At 41.3% G+C, this 17,767-nt stretch overlaps 1 protein-coding gene across 5 annotated transcripts in view; it reads left to right on the top strand.

Moving 5' to 3' along the window:
- The window catches only part of CC2D2A (coiled-coil and C2 domain containing 2A), a 74,751-nt gene extending 62,529 nt beyond the window's left edge, over nt 1-12,222 (top strand). For all 5 annotated transcript variants that reach the window (XM_075569188.1, XM_075569197.1, XM_075569181.1 and 2 more), the window contains exons 30-37: nt 2,440-2,643; nt 3,186-3,275; nt 4,109-4,222; nt 5,512-5,646; nt 7,443-7,565; nt 7,754-7,812; nt 7,970-8,147; nt 9,952-12,222. In XM_075569188.1, the coding sequence (XP_075425303.1) occupies nt 2,440-2,643; nt 3,186-3,275; nt 4,109-4,222; nt 5,512-5,646; nt 7,443-7,565; nt 7,754-7,812; nt 7,970-8,147; nt 9,952-10,140 (1,092 nt within the window). In that variant the 3' untranslated portion in view covers nt 10,141-12,222. The remainder of the gene's footprint in view (nt 1-2,439; nt 2,644-3,185; nt 3,276-4,108; nt 4,223-5,511; nt 5,647-7,442; nt 7,566-7,753; nt 7,813-7,969; nt 8,148-9,951) is intronic.
- The last annotated feature ends 5,545 nt before the right edge of the window (nt 12,223-17,767 follow it).

Here is a 17,767-nt window from a genome sequence, read left to right as displayed (position 1 = left end):
TCAATAAGGCAAGCATTAAATTGATTTAATAGTTGAAAAGGCCTTCACCGCATTCACATACTTGTTAGTTCCTTGTTTTATTTATTGTCCACAGATCTGGGATATATGTACGCTTTGATCTAATACAGAGCTTTTTGTTCTGTAAGATTGAGAGAATTTGCCAGGTCTTGTTCAGGACTTGCAACAGTACAGGATGTTTATGTAGAGCTCATTTGGAGAGCAGAACTGCAAAAATTTGGATAAAACATTGGCTGATCATGTGGTTATTCTGTGTCCGCCTTGGCAGGTGCGATCTGGGTTGGGGGGGAAAAAATGGTTATTTAAAAAAAAAAAAAAAAAAACCATAATGGGTTTTGGATTTTGCAGTTTGTGCTTCGCCAAAATATTATTACTGTTTATTAGTCTTGGCACTGATGTTTGCCTCTGATACAGCCATTTAGAAATATACTTAGTAGAAACGGATACACAGGTATATCCTATCAGGTGCATCAGAATGAGTAAAGTAACCGTTGCATAATGTATTTAGACCTTAGTTATCAGATGGCAACTGGCCCAGCTCTGGGCACCAATGGTTGCTTTAAAACTCACGGTTTAGGAGAGTGAACGCCGTGGATTGAATCTTCCGTAGCAGTGATGTAAATGTAGCACCGCCAACCCTTTCGTGACTGGATCGTCACGTGGGGCGGTCAAGTGACCGGCGGTGATCTCCTCCGGTGTAGATGAGGTGGGGAAATGCCCGATATCGTGCCTCAGGTAAGATGCTTGTTGTGGATGTGGCACCGCTACTCCCGGCGTGATTGCGGCATCGCGCACGGCTGTCACCTGACCAGCGGTGATCTCCTCCATGTGCACTGGTTACCAGGCGTGCATGACGGCAGTAGACAGCAAGGAAATTCCTCCAGCAGCAGCAGGAAGGGTAGCGCAGCACAGCCATAGACAAACAGGGTGTAGACGTAGACAAAGGCCTGAGGGCTGAAACGCGTCAGAGGATCCATCAGCTACACATGTCTGTTTAAATAAAACTTTTTTTAGTCACCACCTACGTCTACACCCTGTTTGTCTACGGCTGTGCTGCGCTACCCTTCCTGCTGCTGCTGGAGGAATTTCCTAGAAATATACTTAGACTTATTCAAATCTTCAGTGTCAATTCAACAAAGTGATGATGTCATGGTGATTTGATGGAAGAAGCCTTGGTAAAATCGATATATAGTATACAACTGCATTGCTTAAAGTGTTTTATCCTGTGTATAAACGGAGGACACGTCTGCAGTGCGTCCTGGAGAGAGAAATCATGTGGAATTTTTTTTTTTTTTTTAAATGTCTACATTACATCGGTATAATTATTACATCTAAAGTTTATCAACACAAGAAAAACAATGCACAGACAAATATGCTTTACCTGAAGCCCAGTCTGTTTTATTGTTTATGTATTGAGAAATGTTGTGCCATTTTTATTTTGCTGACATTTTCAAAGGCCCCAAAGTTTAATTTTCACCTCCCCCCCCCCCACCCCCACATAGGGAGATGAGTGTTGCATTATAAGAGATACATTGTTACAAGATTCCCATACACATCACGAAATGGTCTTGGTTTTCACGGAAAGAGATATTTGCCAAATTGTACAGCAGGGTGGTGAGTGTCCGCGCATGGATAGATGGTAGCGCCTGTAGGGAAGGCACCCGCTGCCGGCTCGATGGTATAGACAATCGTGAACCTATAGAATATCACTTCCTACGTTTTCAATGACTATCTGTATGATCTCTGGAGAAATTACATCTTTTGAGGGAGGCTACAGGCCTCCCAATTTAAACTGATCACCTCTTTGTTTCATCGCCTTTTTTTTTTTTGCATATAAAGCAAAATGGATCTATATTTCTGCCCTAATCACCGATGTAGCATTGGGCACCCCCCTGTCTTTTGCCCTAATCACTGCAACCTTGGAATTGCTACACGCTTCTTTAATTTCCTGTTTTTAGGAATGCGTCTTTTACTAGCCCAAACTAAAGTAGTAATGCTCTGTGTTTTCTGATGTATGTTATTGTAAATTGGACAGTTAAGCTTTTTGGCTTAAATATCACACCTATGAAGTACATAAGGCTGCTTTATATCATAGTCTCTGCAACTTGGGACCCTTGGGCAGGCCATTGTATTTCTGTCTACTGCAACCACCAACAATTCGACTGTGATCTGTTTAGTGTAGGTACACACACAGAACAACATTGACTGTATCAAATAATCTAGGTTAATATGGCTATGGAAGAACAATTATAAGGTGTATATCTATTTAGGTTTGGGTGTTCAATTCTATGATTATTTTTGATGCAAACACAAAGGCCATGCCCAGTGCCATTATGTGTTCTGCAAGTGTAATAAACTGGGAATGGAAGAGGGCTGGTTTTAGAATCGTTAATATTCTAACTTCTATTTTTGCCCCTAAAGTTTGACAGCCGTGAAGATGACAAGTTGCTTCAGGCTGCAGAGAAGTACCAAAGTGAAGCCGCCCTAAAGTTTTCAAACCGGCAGTGCCTGACCACTGTAACGGATATCAACGGAACAACTGTTTTTGTCACTAGATACATAAAGTCCTTGAACCCCCCACAAGAGTTTCTTGATGAACATCCAAATAATACACAAGCAGCTACTGTAAGTATATGCCAAACATTTTAAAACTGGCTTCATTGTATTACTTTGGCTCACAAAATGAATCGAAGCGCCTTGAAACTTCCTTGCATTTTCTCTAGTTTCAATTGGATAACACAGAATGTTACCAGACATGTTAGATCCATAAGAGAAACGTGTACAGCGAAAACGCAAACTCAAAAAAGGATTTGACATGGTCTGCGTCAGTTGCGGAGGCCATCATAGCAAGGACCAACATTTAATTGTCAATGAACTCTGCTGGAGGACAGAGTTCAAAGGCAAAATATAACGGGATTGGAAATACAGTACAAAATGCGCTTTGCTATCTGATTCATTTAGAAATGGAAAATACTTGTTACATTGACTTTATAACCCTGATCATTGCTATTGGTTGTACAATCAACCTCACAGCTAGCACTCTATAATTGAAGAATTTGGGGCACAGACAAAGGTCTGGACAAACGATATGTACTTTGTGCAGCTTTCAGTCGGTGTAAACTACTTCTGTACATTTCGTATCTGTTTTACTGTCTTTTTAACGGCAGGAGCTTGTCGCTCGCTACGTCTCGCTGATTCCTTTCTTGCCGGACAATGTGTCGTTTGCTGGAATTTGTAATTTATGGAGTACATCAGATGTAAGTAAAAGCTTTGTCCATTTATTCTAATCTACTATTTACTTGTATGGATAAAAGAAAGTGCACAGTAAGAGCGAGAAACATGAAAGCAAACCTTAGGAAAAAGTCACTGTCCCATATTTTCATGTGGTGTCAATCGGCATATGAATATCAAAATTATTTGGGGGGGGTGGGGGGAGGAGGGAGAGAGCGTTTTTTTTCTGTAGCTTCCTATTCAGTGATCTAATAAAAATGCTAGACATTATGAAAATAATTCAAGTTTATGTAAAAGGTTAAGGAGAGAGACTAATGCCGCTAATAATGGCCTTTTGCATTTCAGCTAATGTCTACATAAATACTATGTTTACTGCCCAAAAAAGCATTAAAGGGTATCGCAACCTACAAAGTGTCTTACTGATGTAACTTTATTCTGACATCATCACTGCTCACATAAATACTACATGTAGGATTATTGGCCTGTCTCAGACTTCTGTAGATTGCCCACTTGTGTACCCTTGTGATGGAACACGGGTCATATTTAGTAAGCAGTGATACTTCCTAAGTTACCTTCTGGCACCAGAAGACACATTTTACAGCACTATGAAGGGAATGGTCCATAAGGTGTATTCCAGCTCTGTAAGGCATCTGATGGTGCAACACTGCTAACTAAATATGGCGCTCTAACTGAATAGTTTACATTTATTCCAATACATTGACATTCAGAGTAAAATGTATTTGAATAAATGGGAAAGATAATGAAAACGTATGCCTTTTGCTTCACGAAATACAAAGAAAGTGTCTGATACACAAGTGGCTGACTTCGGAAATAACTGTGTTCCTGTTTGTTTGTTCAGCAATTCCTTGACCTTTTGTCTGGAGATGAAGAAGAACACGCTGTCCTGTTGTGCAATTATTTTTTGGCCATGGGGAAGAAGGCATGGCTCATCATTGGAAATGCTATTCCTGAGGTAAAGTTCTGTTCTTCAGATTAACATGAGCAATGATTAAATCCTGTGCAGTTCACAGAATAGATTACTCCTTGGGTTGGTCCCCTACTTCTTGCCAATGCTGCAGTTAAGGAAATATCTGTTGGTGGCATAGCTTATTATATATCACTTTTGTGATGATATACCATGATTTATATACAAGTGTATAAATTAATTTGAGCACATTAACCCCTTTTACAGTAGGCATGTCTTGTTCAGAGAAAAAGGAGCACTGTTGGTAATCATTTTAACCAAGTGTTCATGATCCAAATGTAATGTTACCTTTTTGTAATGACAATGTAGGTGGCTAAATGCATCAGACACAGTAGAAAACGTACGTCTCCTATGTTATAATTTCTGCCAGAGTTGTAGTAGCCTTATTCACCCCTGTAGAACAGACCTGTTCTATTGTGCATTAAAGATTATTGTTCCACGGAATGTTTGTATCTGTGCTGTATGTCCAGCTGCATGTTGGTGCAATATAACAATCTGCCAACAATGTATGAGCGTTTTCAAAAACAGGATGTATAATCGTGTCCCAATTGTCTGTCAGAGATCCTCTCTGTGATTTGTCTCTTTATTTATTTTTTTAACCCACCATAACTTGTGTGGTTGAAACATCACAGCCTCACACTGATGAAACCCAAAAGGCAGCTGTGAGTATGTGCACTCGCCATGCATTTCTTTAACCCACGCTGTCCTGAAAAGCTGTGTAATGCAGCAAGCATAAGCTTATAGGGGTCCATGTTAAATTGGATTTGAAGGAAAAGGTGGCACCGGGTCCTCATTTGCATGCTATTTCCCAGAATCCCTAGCTGAATTGGAGCACTGTATGTTAAGAGATAATGGGGAAAGGCAGGGTTGCAGACCGGTCAGACATGTGACTATGCTCACAAGTGATATTTTTAGTTGCTGATCTTTCCCCGTAATCTTTAACGTTCTGTGAGATGATGGTAATGAAATAATTAACAATTAATTTGAGCTGTCCAATAGACATTTAATATAAAATATAGATATATATTATATAAACCTCTAAAACATGACACACACTTCCAATGACCGTATCAAACATATTCACAGTTGGAACTTTTTGCAAGTATGATCAAATCTGCAAGTAAATACAATTCTGGAAAACAATCCCTTAAGACCGTAAATACTGTTACTTTATGTGCCTGTAAGATTTTTTTTATTTTTTTGAGGAAACCCATTGAATTCTCCCAGGGAAGCAGCTTGCATGATGTAGAAATATTCCTTTTTGTAATCCCTTTTAGGGACCAACTTCACATGTGCTCACGTTGGAGCAGAACCACTACATTATATGGAATCCCAGTAATGGACGGTTTTACAGCCAATATGATAGTTTTTGCCCATTGCAAAGTGTTGGCTGTTTGATCAATGCTGACAATGTAAGTATGCTGCCTTTATTTCTCCCAATAACATTGGCATCAGAGATCCTGTACTGACGAGTATGATCTGTAATGGAAACTCTGAACTTGCGACATTTTTAGGTGTTCTAGACTTCTTTGTATTCTTCCAATGTAGCTAGTTATTTACAGTCTGCAAGGATACAAAGGCAACCTGTAAATTGGTGCTCCAGAGATGAAACTTAGTGAGTGCGCGGTCTTACACCAAACTATATTACACCATCAAAGTAATTTGGTGTAACATGAAGAAATAGTAAAATAAATTTAACAAATGTAACTGCATGAAGTATAGCAGAAAGTGATGTACTGTAAGTTTACATGAGGCCTTTTATTTATTTTGAACAAAAATGAAAGAAAAAATACATTATTGCCTAAGTAATCGAGGACAGTGTATTACCTGGCTATTAATGGCTCTGTGGAGGAGTTGAAAGGCCTGAGGCAAAGCCAAGGTAATGCCCTGTCCTGAGCCAAATTTATTATTGTAGGCTAAATTTCGTGTGCTGCATGACAGAGCGTCTGGGGGTGTGAGGAGGAGGAGGAGGAGTAGGAGGAGGAAGAGTGCAGGTGGGAGGTACAGTAACAGCATGAGGGGAAAAAGAAGGGTGTAGGTGGTGTAGGTGGGAAGCAATCAGTCGGATCACCCAGGTTCCAACTTAAAGTATTTAAATACATATTTTATGTTTAATATGTTACGGTGAAGACTTGATATAACTATTTTCTATTAAAAAAAAGTCATTTTGGTTTTCATTGCTTTGTTCCTTTTTTTTCAGATTGATCTCTAATCACAATGTTAAGTGGTTTTATAAAATTTCGGTTATTCCTGCGCGATCAGAGAGCAGATTTCAATGATTTACTTTCTTTTTAGCCTATAATACACACACCGTTTTCCTCCTCTACCATTGAAATCAATGTCTGATAAAGGCAGCTTGCCCCACCCAGCCTTTTCTTCTTCCTAAGCTAATGCTCATCTTTCCCAGGAACCTACAGTGCCACCTTCTTACCATTCCCCTTTCCATGCTTCAGTCCTGTGTCTTAATAAAATATGTGTTTGACATGTTCCATCCTATCTCTGTTGCCTCCTTTCTTCCATGGTGTTCATGTTTTATGCCAATTATCAATTCTTGGAAAGTTTGTTTTTATATTGCAGGCCATATACAATTTGTGACAGAATTTTATTCTGCCAAGGTGACATGCAGAAATAATATTGCTCTAGATTAGCTTTTTTTCTGCTGTTAACACCTAATGAATACCTTGCTTCCTGCTAGGTTCCCCCACTTATACGTGATCAGACAGCACTGGCTGCCAGTATTATGCCACTGAGTTTTTGTGTACCTCTTGGCATACATCGTTGTAACATCCTTCACCTTGTTTATCTTTCTTGCAGACTTTTGGGTCTCTTTTTTTTTTTTTTAGCATTCCAAGCACGTACTGTATAGTATACGCCATATGCCACAACTCTGTCAAGTACAGTATATCTCAGCCATGATTTTATACATTCATCCGCTTTAGAACTTTGCTCCCTGGAATAGGCCCATTACAGCTCTATAGTGCAACAATACTATACAACTGTATCAGGGACGTGGTGCCTTGTCTTGTACAAAATGCGAACAGTCCAATATAGCATGATCAATGCAAGTGTTTGAGCACTTACAGAGCAATGGAATAGAAATTGGAGTGCATTTGTGTCTCATCTTCTAACCATGTAAACTTAAAACATATATCTGTTGTATTTATTTCTGATGCTTCCTTTACGATTGTTTTGTTTTTGTTTTTTTAAGATCTGGTTTAACATTCAACAATACGATTCACCAATGAGCATGAGCTTTGATATAAACAGACCTAAACTTTGGAAACCATTCTTCTCACGAAGTTATCCGAATCCTGGACTTGCAAGCGTGCAGGTATTCCATATATTGTCTTATTGATCATCTTATTATTCTTTTAATCCGTAGATTTGTTATAATGAATCTCTCTCCCCTCTTTAGAACTTGATATTTCTAATAACCGATATTGCCCACTTTCTAAAAGTTTTTTTTATAGTTTAACCAGATGATCTTACATTTGATATATTTTTGTATACATTTTATAGCCAGAAGAATTAATTTATCAACGTGCAGACAAGACTACCGCTATGGAACTTCAAGACCGGTAAGGCACAAATAATAACTTATGCATTGGTATTGATTGATACATTGCAGAATTACCCAGTTATCATTCAGAATATATTTTGTGCAACAAAACTGTTTCATACAAAATGCTCTTTGCATAGGGTTTACCTGTATTTACCCCCGACGATTTTGTGTAGGATTGAGAAGATGCTTAAAGAGAAAATCATGGAGTGGAGACCAAGACACCCTACTCGTTGGAATAGATACTGTACGTCCACACTCCGGCAATTCTTACCAATTCTGGAGCAGAACCAAGGCAAAGAAGTAGAAGACGATCACCGCGCAGAACTACAGAGACAGCTTGGGGATTATAGGGTGAGCCCACGTTCTATGCATTTCAGTAACCAATAAGTTCATGTGGAGAATATTAACCCACGAGGGGAGATTTGGGTGCGTTCAGGTCACAAAGCAACTTTTAGAAAATGCACAATACCGGTTATTTTATTTTATGAGGCACCAAATTATGACGTAAACAATACTTGATATTTAGCAGCATAACATAAATATTTCTCCAAGGCAGAAAACTATAGTGGTTCACAGTACAATATGTGACCTACAGGTCGGTTGAAAAAAAATACAATTGTATCGTTAAATTGTGACAAATTTGCATCCAGTTTATCTGATAAGAAAAATATCTTGAGTTCCTTATTGCAAATATGTTTCACGTAGTGTATGCCACCACGGATATCATTTGGACTAATGTTCATAAGCTAAATAGTAAGTTTTCAAAAAGTAATGTTCTGTCCCAGGCTTACTTTGGCTAATGAGTTGAGGCAGGCAGTTGACTCAATTCCTTCCTCTATACAAAATGTCTTATAATAAAACCACCAGAAATTCAAAGAACATAAACCGGAATAAAAAAGAGAAAATGTTTTGGGGATGTATATAAATAAATAAGTAATAAGTAATAGGTAAGAAAAAAGCTCTCACAGGGAGAACAGTTGGGGAAAGCTAAGCAGAGGCAGCAATCTCTAAAAAGAAAGAACTGCAACACAGAGCTGGAAGGAAATAGTTTGGACTGGACCAAGGGACAGGGAGAAAGGGAACGTCCCAAAGCCTGAGGGGTGGAGAGGGGCAGGGGTTTGCTAAGGCAACAGACAAAAACAGGACGAGAACTAAACTGTAGACAGAACAAGCGTCATAGATTTATTTTTACGTTTGGAAACTGCCGTATGGTTTGAGAGAAATCGTATTTCTTATTGAGCAGCATTACCCACACTCAAAAAGAAAATACTGAGAGATCCAGCAATTTAGAGAGAAATTATTTTACTGATTTATATTGTATATAAAATAGAGTAAATAGTAAATGGAGCTGTGAATATGCACATGAAAAACATAAAAAATAAAGAATACTGCTCTACAGCTCCAAAAGATCCGGCACACAAAAAGTACCAAAAACTGGTAATATAGCATGGTGACACAAGAACAGGCTTAAGGCATGTTTTCCTAAATATAAGCTCCTTCACAGTCATTAAATGTGTGCTTGGTACAACTGATATTTTTTGTAGATCGAAAAGGGTGTGTGATGTGAATTACATTTGTATTTCATTATCTAAACACTTCTATCAATTGAAAGTACTACAAAGAGAAATTACCAATATAAATGGACAATCCAAGTTGCACTTTAAAAATGTGTGTGTATGTTTAACCCTTTGCGGTCCAATACATTTTCAATACGTGCGCCAGCAGGTCTAATTTAATTTTCAGGGGGAAAAAAAACACTTTTTTTTTTTTTGTGCACACACGCCCCGAATGAGCATGAATTGTTCCTTTTTTAAGAATTGAATTCTCTTTCACCTACTTCTTGTTTTAAGCAGGAAAATGACTAAAACACCACACAGTGCAATTTCTTGTCATATGCATTATGTAAAGTTGTTTTACTAAATATCTATGAAGGTGGTTCTCGCTATCCGACGGTCCGTTATCGATCGAACGGATTATCCGACGCCAGATAATGTATTCCGCTGAACACGTTATCTGACGTCGGAACGGATTCTCAGACACTCACCGCCGCAGATTAACATTGGATCTGCAATCCGGTGATTTGCAGGATGGATTCCGGCGGATAACCGAGGACCATCTGTATTGTGTAATGATGAGTAATGGTCTTTTCTTCCAGTGTTCTGGATTTCCTATCCATATGGCATTCTCGGAGGTGAGACCTCTCATAGAGGCTATGTACAGCACAGGAGTTCACAACAGTGAGGTGCCCAATGTAGAATTTGCACTGGCCGTGTATGTTCACCCCTATCCAAAAAGCATCCTTTCAGTGTGGATCTACGTTGCGTCACTTATCCGAAACCGATGAACTGGAAATTGAAGACAACCACGTAGTGACTCAAATGGAGGTCGCTATAATATGGATTATTAACGTTGCCAAAAAAAAATCTATTGTTTATATTTGGGTTTGCATCTGTAAGCTTTTCGTAGCTGAATTATCTGGCCGTGTGCAGTACGGAAGGTGGATAGACATGTAGGTGACGCAATATGCTCCATAAAGCAGAGTGAAGGTCTTGTGTATGAAATGTGTGAAACGTTTTTCTTAAGTTTAATGCAGATCAGTTAATGCCACCTAAACATGTTGGACTTAATTAGCTCATAAAAAAATAAAGAGGGAACGGTGCCAGTCTGGCACATTTTTATTCCCCCAACTCTTAAAGCAGAATCCAAGCAGGCGATTTTTTAAAAATATTTGTTTTTTGCTACCATAGGATTGAATTCTTGTCCCCTGCCAGCGTACACATCACCACGCTTTATTTATATATGTATGTGTGTGTGTGTGTGTACACACCCCATAGAGGGCTGTGGTGTGTGGCGCACCCACTGGGCACCTGGCCCATGTGTGGGCGATGGTCACTAAATGTTCTAATTTAACTGTAGCTACCTAAGCCAGGGGTGCCCAACTCCAGTCCTCAAGTTCCCCCTCCACCAAACAGGTAAGGTCTTCAGGATATCCGACCTGCAGCACAGGTGGTTTAATCGGAGGCTCAGTCAAAGATGGAGCCTCTGATTGAGCCACCAGTGCTGAAGCAGGGATATCCTGTAAAGCTGACCTGGGTGGCTTGAGCACTGGAGTTGAGCACCCCTGATCTAAGCAATCTCATTTAAGCCCTTCCCCCAGATAAGTCTGTGCCTGTGGCAAGCCATTATCATTATAAAACACTAGTAATCCTACTTTTCCTGCAGCGGTTTTACATAAAATAAGGGGAGTGTTGCTCAAATTGCTTGTTAAATGGTTTTCCAACTATTTTGATCCCTTTGCTGTTAGAAGTCAGCAGTGAACGAGCCTATTTAATGAACTGCCAGTTCAGGACCTTGGATAGGTTTATTTCCCTAATCCCATCTCCTAACCTGTGCCTGCAAAACTCTATTCTTGGTCTGCTTGGAAGACATACCAGAAACTTATGCAAATTATCCACCCTCTTCCAAAGATCCATAACTAGATCTGCCACATATAAGAACACACTTTCTTTCTCATTAAGTACTTACAATATTTTCCCAAGATCAATTACGTTCCTTAATTCAGATAAATACAACCCAGTTGGATCTCCTTTCAGTTTCAAATATGTTCAGGGCTGAGTCATTGTCTTCTTGGCTTATAAGGAAAATATCTGCTAACTGGTTCTTTTACTGGGTGGGATGTTTATAAATCTAATTACATGGAACTTGGGCTGGATCAAAAAAGATTAACTGACAAATAATTTCTTACCAAAGTGGGACAATACAAGTTCTAATCTATGAATGCCCTTTCGCTATCAAGAAAGACAGAACGGCATTGCAGCTCCTTCACCCATCACCACCACTTGTTCAGTGTGCTCTTATGTACCACAGTACCACACCCTTCCATATCATCACAAATATATTTACATGATTTGATGCCTTTCAAAAAAGGTTTGGAAGCATATTAACCCAATAATTCAAATCACTTCTGAGGTTAGGTGTGTGACGTTAAGGAGAAGCTATGAATTAGGAGAGATGCTGACAAAATGTTCTTTATGGGGATAAAGTGCATACATTTGCACATTAATATTTAATCTAGATGAAACTTATTTATAAAATTGTAAGCTTTAATTTTCTATTACAATGCTGCTTTTGTGTGTGCACACCTCACACCACATCACAATATTGTATATTTTTCTAGTATGATGTTACCCATATAATTAACTTATTTAACATAACTAATGATCCCCTGACTACTAGAGGCACCGTGATATGTTTGACAGCTAGGGGGTGAGATTGTGGGTAACCTTTTTGTAGAACTGTATATAATAAATGTAATTACTGTGTGCTTTTGCTAAATCATGTACAATTGTATTTATTGGAATGCGGTTTTATATTTTCATATATTTATAGGAGATTGGCATTGGATATAAAGAAAAGTTTAAATGCAGTTTGACTACGGTGTTTTTCTTTTTGTTCTTAAATAAGGTCTTTTTGTTTTATCAAAATGAGGCCCCTCGCTGCCAGAGGAAATAGAAGTGCCCTACATCACAAAGTTTCTGGCTACTCCGACAGTAAAGTGGTTAAAGGAGCACGAGGGGTCAGCATAGCTCATAAAGCTGTTCCAGCATATTATGTTTATTAGATCGCATGATGTCTGTGGATGTGTATGCACACGCACACGCACACGCACACGATAATGGTACTAGCCAAGACACCACCAGAGGGGCGTTATAACCTTAATTTAATCACTAACTAGTGATGAGCGGGTAATGGCGTGTGGGCGTCTGCCTGCCTTCAGACAGGGTGGATGTGACTACTCAGTGCTACAGGGCCTCACCCTACTAAAATTAAACACCGCTCCTAGACTTGTAGCTCCTAATTATAGTTCGAGTAAAATCAGGGCGAGCTGGTGCCCATAACAGGCCCGCCTGACCGACCAGTCAAAGCCCTACTGCTGGACCCAAACAGGCGAGGGGAATGATGTCACTATTTTAAGACAAATAGCACCCCTGGGATCTCATCCTCCCTGTTGTAGATCGCACACCAGGCTACCATTAGAGGGATTCTGATAGTGGCAAACAGAAAAAGGCTCTGGTTTGAAAAATAAACCTCCTGTTGGCCCAATTAAATCGGCTTGAGATGGCACATAAACTCCTGATACAGATCATGGAAGTTAGAGGGAAACTTAATCTAGGTTTGATAGAAGCCACAGAAAAAGCAATGAGCTGGATTCCTCAAAAGGTTCTATGAAAATGGGAATTAAGCTGATGGTATGCTAGCCAACAAGCTGAATAATATCTGGCAGAGCTCTGGGGATTTAATTTCAAACTCTGAGCTCAAACTGGATTAATTCCAAACATTTTGTAAGTGGCCCCGTACAAGAACATATAAACCAAGAACTATTGAAGGACACATTGAGCGCTATTGCTCTAGTCAAATTAGGCAGTGCAACCCAGAAAGTCCTAAATGAACCATTCATAGTTGAGGTAATAGAGGGATTAAAACCAAACAAAACCCAAGGTCCAGGTGGTTATTCTAACCCCTATTATAAGAAGTTTGCTAAAAATACTAGCTCCCCATATTGTAGATTTCTGTAATGAGGTTCTGAAAGGTGCCCCTACTACTAAGGAAATGCCCAAGACCAATATAGTCCTGATCCCAAAAGAAGGGAAAGATCCCTTGGAGTGAAAATAAAAGGTCAATATCACTAATACACACTAACATCAAAATGTTATCCAAAAATCATGTCCAATAGACTAAGTCGATTCCTTCCTAGTATGGCTCGCCCAGTTTGTGCCACAAAGATAGGCTTCAGATATTACAAGACGCTTAATCAACCTGATTCATTCGGCCAACTCCACCGGTCGCTCTACTGTAATCCTAGCCTTGGACGTGGCATTAGACATTGGATTTGAGCTTCCTTTTCCAAATCCTGAAATCATTTGGTGTACCAAACAGCTTTTTGACTTCAATTGAAAGCCTCTATAGTCATCCTACGGCTGAGATAAACAGTGCTGGCTTCAGATCTGAGGTGATACCCATAAGGGGAGGAACTAGGCAGGGAGGCCCTCTGTTACTGCTGCTCTTCACTATATAGATATATATCCCCTAGCGGCACTTATGAGAGTTGATGAACACAAGTCGGCAGTCAAGGTAGATGTCCAAGCCCACAAAACAGCGCTTTTTGCTGACATCATTCTGACCTTCACTGACCCCCTGACTTCTCTCCCCAATGTCTTTAAGATATTATAAAATTTTGAAGCATTATCGGGCCTCCAGATCAATAATAAATCTGAAGCATTAGCCCTAAACAACTCACAAGAGATGATAAAACGTAAAAGTAATTTTGAGTTTAAATGGAGGAAAACTTCTCGTAAATATTTATGTATAAACATCATTATGATGGTAAAGGCCCCCATATAAAGCCAACTACCCACAATCAATTAAAACTATGATAAAAAGCATGGAAACCTGGACAAAATATGCAATCCCATTGACTGGACGATCCAGACAATTAAAATGGATCTCCTCCCAAAGATACTATACCTATTTCGTAAAACATCTTGCTTCATATGGGCAAATAGAAAAAAAAAATCTAGAGTTCGAAGGGAGATCTTGGTTTGTCCCAAGGAGATGGGGGTATTGGCCATCCCATGGTTTGTCATACTATAGGGCGCCCCAAATGGCCCAGCTTACTCTCTGGCATGTTCGAAATGACATTAAAGTTTGGGTGGATAAAGAGAGGTAAGTGACAGCTCCGACTCCAATAGTCTATTCTTTGGCTCCTGGTAAAGAACAGGTCCCCTAGTGCTGTCCTGTACTCTCTCATTGTGGGTACAAGGTCCTTTGGTTGGGTATAGGTACCATCTATAGACTTCATAAGATCTACCCCTCGGCCTCTCCACTGTTTTAGGGGATGTGGCAGCTGAGGTCAATGTTACACATCTGGTGGACCTGTCCTCAGGTGACCAACATGTGGCAACCGGTTAATCTACTGGTGAACTCCACCCCCTAGGCACTAACCTCCAATTATCCCCTTGGGAAGTGCTTCTTAATAGAAACATCCAGTATTGGTCTAAGGTGCAACAAAAATTGATTGCACAGATTCTAGCTGCCACCAGATGCTGCATAGCAGCCAATTGGAAACCGCCGCCTCCAACTCTGTCCCAGATTATTAAGAAAATATGGCACATAAAGTTCATGGAAAAATTGACCAGCTGACCTTTTTCAGTAATACAAGTTGTACTAACTTTTTAATTTTTGTGAATTTATACACCATAGCATGACAAAACAAGTCTTCATTCAGATTGTATTTTTAAATATAAAACCATTAAAGCAGCAATACCATCAAATCAAATTTTTTTTTTTTTACATAATTGGAATATGGGGTTTCTCTGGTGTGTGCTACTCTTAAATTTGGGGAGCCCCTGGTGGCTGAGATTCATACTGGTGAACATGCCCCTCGGAGGAAACATGGCCACCGTTATCATCCAGTAGAAAGCTGCAATCAATGATGTTGCAGCTTCCTATTGGCCGTTGAACTTGTGAGATTTGGAAAACATTGTTTCTTTGAAAACAGGGGAGTGCATTGTAATACGTTCTTAGTGTGGTTGGTGGTCTCAGTCTGGACAAGTTTAACTACACACATTTCCCCCACAAATAAAAAAAAAAGCTGTGTGTGCTGTGCACGCGCATAGTAAGTGAAACTTCTTTGACTTTTGTCACAGAAACTGACTTATAACGCACGTGCTCGGCACACATGTGTCAGTGTGTCAGTCAGTGAGTATGTATGTGTTTGTTTGTGTGTGTGTGTCTGTCAGTGTATGTATCTGTACCGGTCAGTGTGTGTGTGTGTGTGTGTCAGTGTATGTCTCTCTCTCTCTCTGTGTTGTGTGAATGTCTCTCTGTGTCGGTCAGTGAGTGTGTGTGCGTCAAAGTGTGCGTGCGTATGTGTGTCAGTCAGTGTGTGTGCGTATGTGTGAGTCAGTGTGTGTGCGTCAAAGTGTGCGTGCGTCAAAGTGTGCATGCGTCAGTGTGTGTGTGTATGTGTTTATTGGCAGCAGTACCAGCATCATGAATGTTGAGCGGGTGGGGGAGCTCACAGTGGGGGGGAAGGAATAGGCACATCATTCAGGGGCGGTGTTCGGTACATCACTGGGGTGTGCGTGCGTGTGTCAGTGTGTGTCAGAGTGTGTGCGTGCGTCAGTGTGTGCGCGTGCGTGCGTCAGAGTGTGTGCGCGTGCGTCAGAGTGTGTGCGCGTGCGTCAGAGTGTGTGCGTGCGTCAGAGTAAGTGTGTGTGTCAGTCAGTGTGTGTGTGTGCGTCAGAGTAAGTGTGTGTGTGTGTGTCATTGTGTGTATGTGTCAGTCAATGTGTGTGTCAGTCAATGTGTGTATGTCAGTGTGTGCGTGTCTGTCAGTGTATGTGTATCTCTCTGTGTGTACCGTATGTCTCTCTGTCTGTGTCCTGCCCCCTCTCTCCTGACTCCCCCCACCCCCGACGGAGCTGCGGACCCGGGGGGCTCAGTCTGAGTCTTCTGAGCAGATACCCCCCCCACCCCCCGGCGGTGCGCTCAAGCTCCCCCCTTCCCCACCCCCCGGCGGCGCGCTCAAGCTCCCCCCTTCCCCACAACCCAGCGGCGCGCTCAAGCTCCCCCCTTCCCCACAAACCGGCGGCGCGCTCAAGCTCCCCCCTTCCCCACCCCCCCCGGCGGCGCGCTCAAACCACCCTATTCCCAGGCGCCGCTGCCAGCCGCTTCTGCGCATGCGTGGCGCGCGGCATGGCAGTGGGGCGGGGAACGGCGCCGCTGCCAGCCACTTCTGCGCATGCGTGGCGCGCGGCATGGCGGCGGAACAGCGGCGCCGTGGCAGTCGTCGTGGAAGTGTCCAGCCCCGCGGCAAAGCCGGGGCCATGAGTGTTTGGTCCGGGGGCAGGGGGACTTGGTTATCGTCGGGTTATCATTGAGCATAGCCTGTAGCGCATCACTCCCATTCACCTGCCCTAGTGCTTCTGACATAAGAGGAATAACAGCGGTGGGACCGGAGCAGCTTCAGACAGCTGACGGAGTTCCCCCACCAGCGCCTGACGTCACTGGGACGTATAGTAGCGTTAGGAGCAGCGCTGATATGTCTGCAGCCGTGTGGGGGGAGCGTGGGCCATTAGGAGCGGCATCTGATTTGTGGAGCGGGTGTGATGTCAGTGTTGGGGTCGGGCTAAGCCAGAACACAGCCCGGCCTCAACTGCCAGCACTGACGTCACATCCGTTTCATTTCTGTCTCCACAATTCTTTTTTGCCCCAGTTTGAATGAGGTGCCACTAAGGAAGTTTCACTTCAAAAATATCCCAATGTGTGGCAGCAGCAGTGTGATTGGTCTAGTCAGCAGGTAGATCTTACGGGAACACAATAGTGCAGATGGTATAAAAGAATAATTTATATATCAAGTTAAAACAGAATGCACACTCACATGGTGGACATTCTTTAAAACTAGTAACAGAAAAATCTGTAAGCAGGGATCCTTTGTAGAGTAGATGGGCTTCGCCTCTGCATGTTTCAGCATCCCATGCGATGCGCTCATGGACACTTCCAGTCCTGTGCTCAATGCCTTCTGCGCGACTGAACTGGGTCTCCCTCTACTACCAGACTCAACGTGTTTCACTTGTCAGCTTCCTCAGGAATCAGCGCTCCTGATTTTGACACATTTTTACGTGTTGGAAGAACTTTGGGAACAGTTCCTCTGAGGGTTTCAGCAGTATAGTTTATGCACCATTGATTGATACCTTTTAAGAGTATTTATCTGATCCAGTTTCTATTTTTATATTCACTCGCCAGTTTCATGCTTTGGTATTTGAGCACGTTTTTAGGCTCCACAATCTTCCCCCACTATTTGAATCAGTATCACTTTTATTAGTGTGTATATCTGTGTGTGCTTTAACATAGGTTTTTGAAATCATCTGCTAGGGATTTATTTGTTTTGATATCTAGCTGATCTGTAG

This window comes from Ascaphus truei, chromosome 1 (genome assembly GCF_040206685.1).
Source record: "Ascaphus truei isolate aAscTru1 chromosome 1, aAscTru1.hap1, whole genome shotgun sequence".
Classification (NCBI taxonomy): domain Eukaryota; kingdom Metazoa; phylum Chordata; class Amphibia; order Anura; family Ascaphidae; genus Ascaphus; species Ascaphus truei.
Note: the sequence above shows the minus strand (reverse complement) of the source record. Positions and strands in the feature narration are given on the sequence as shown.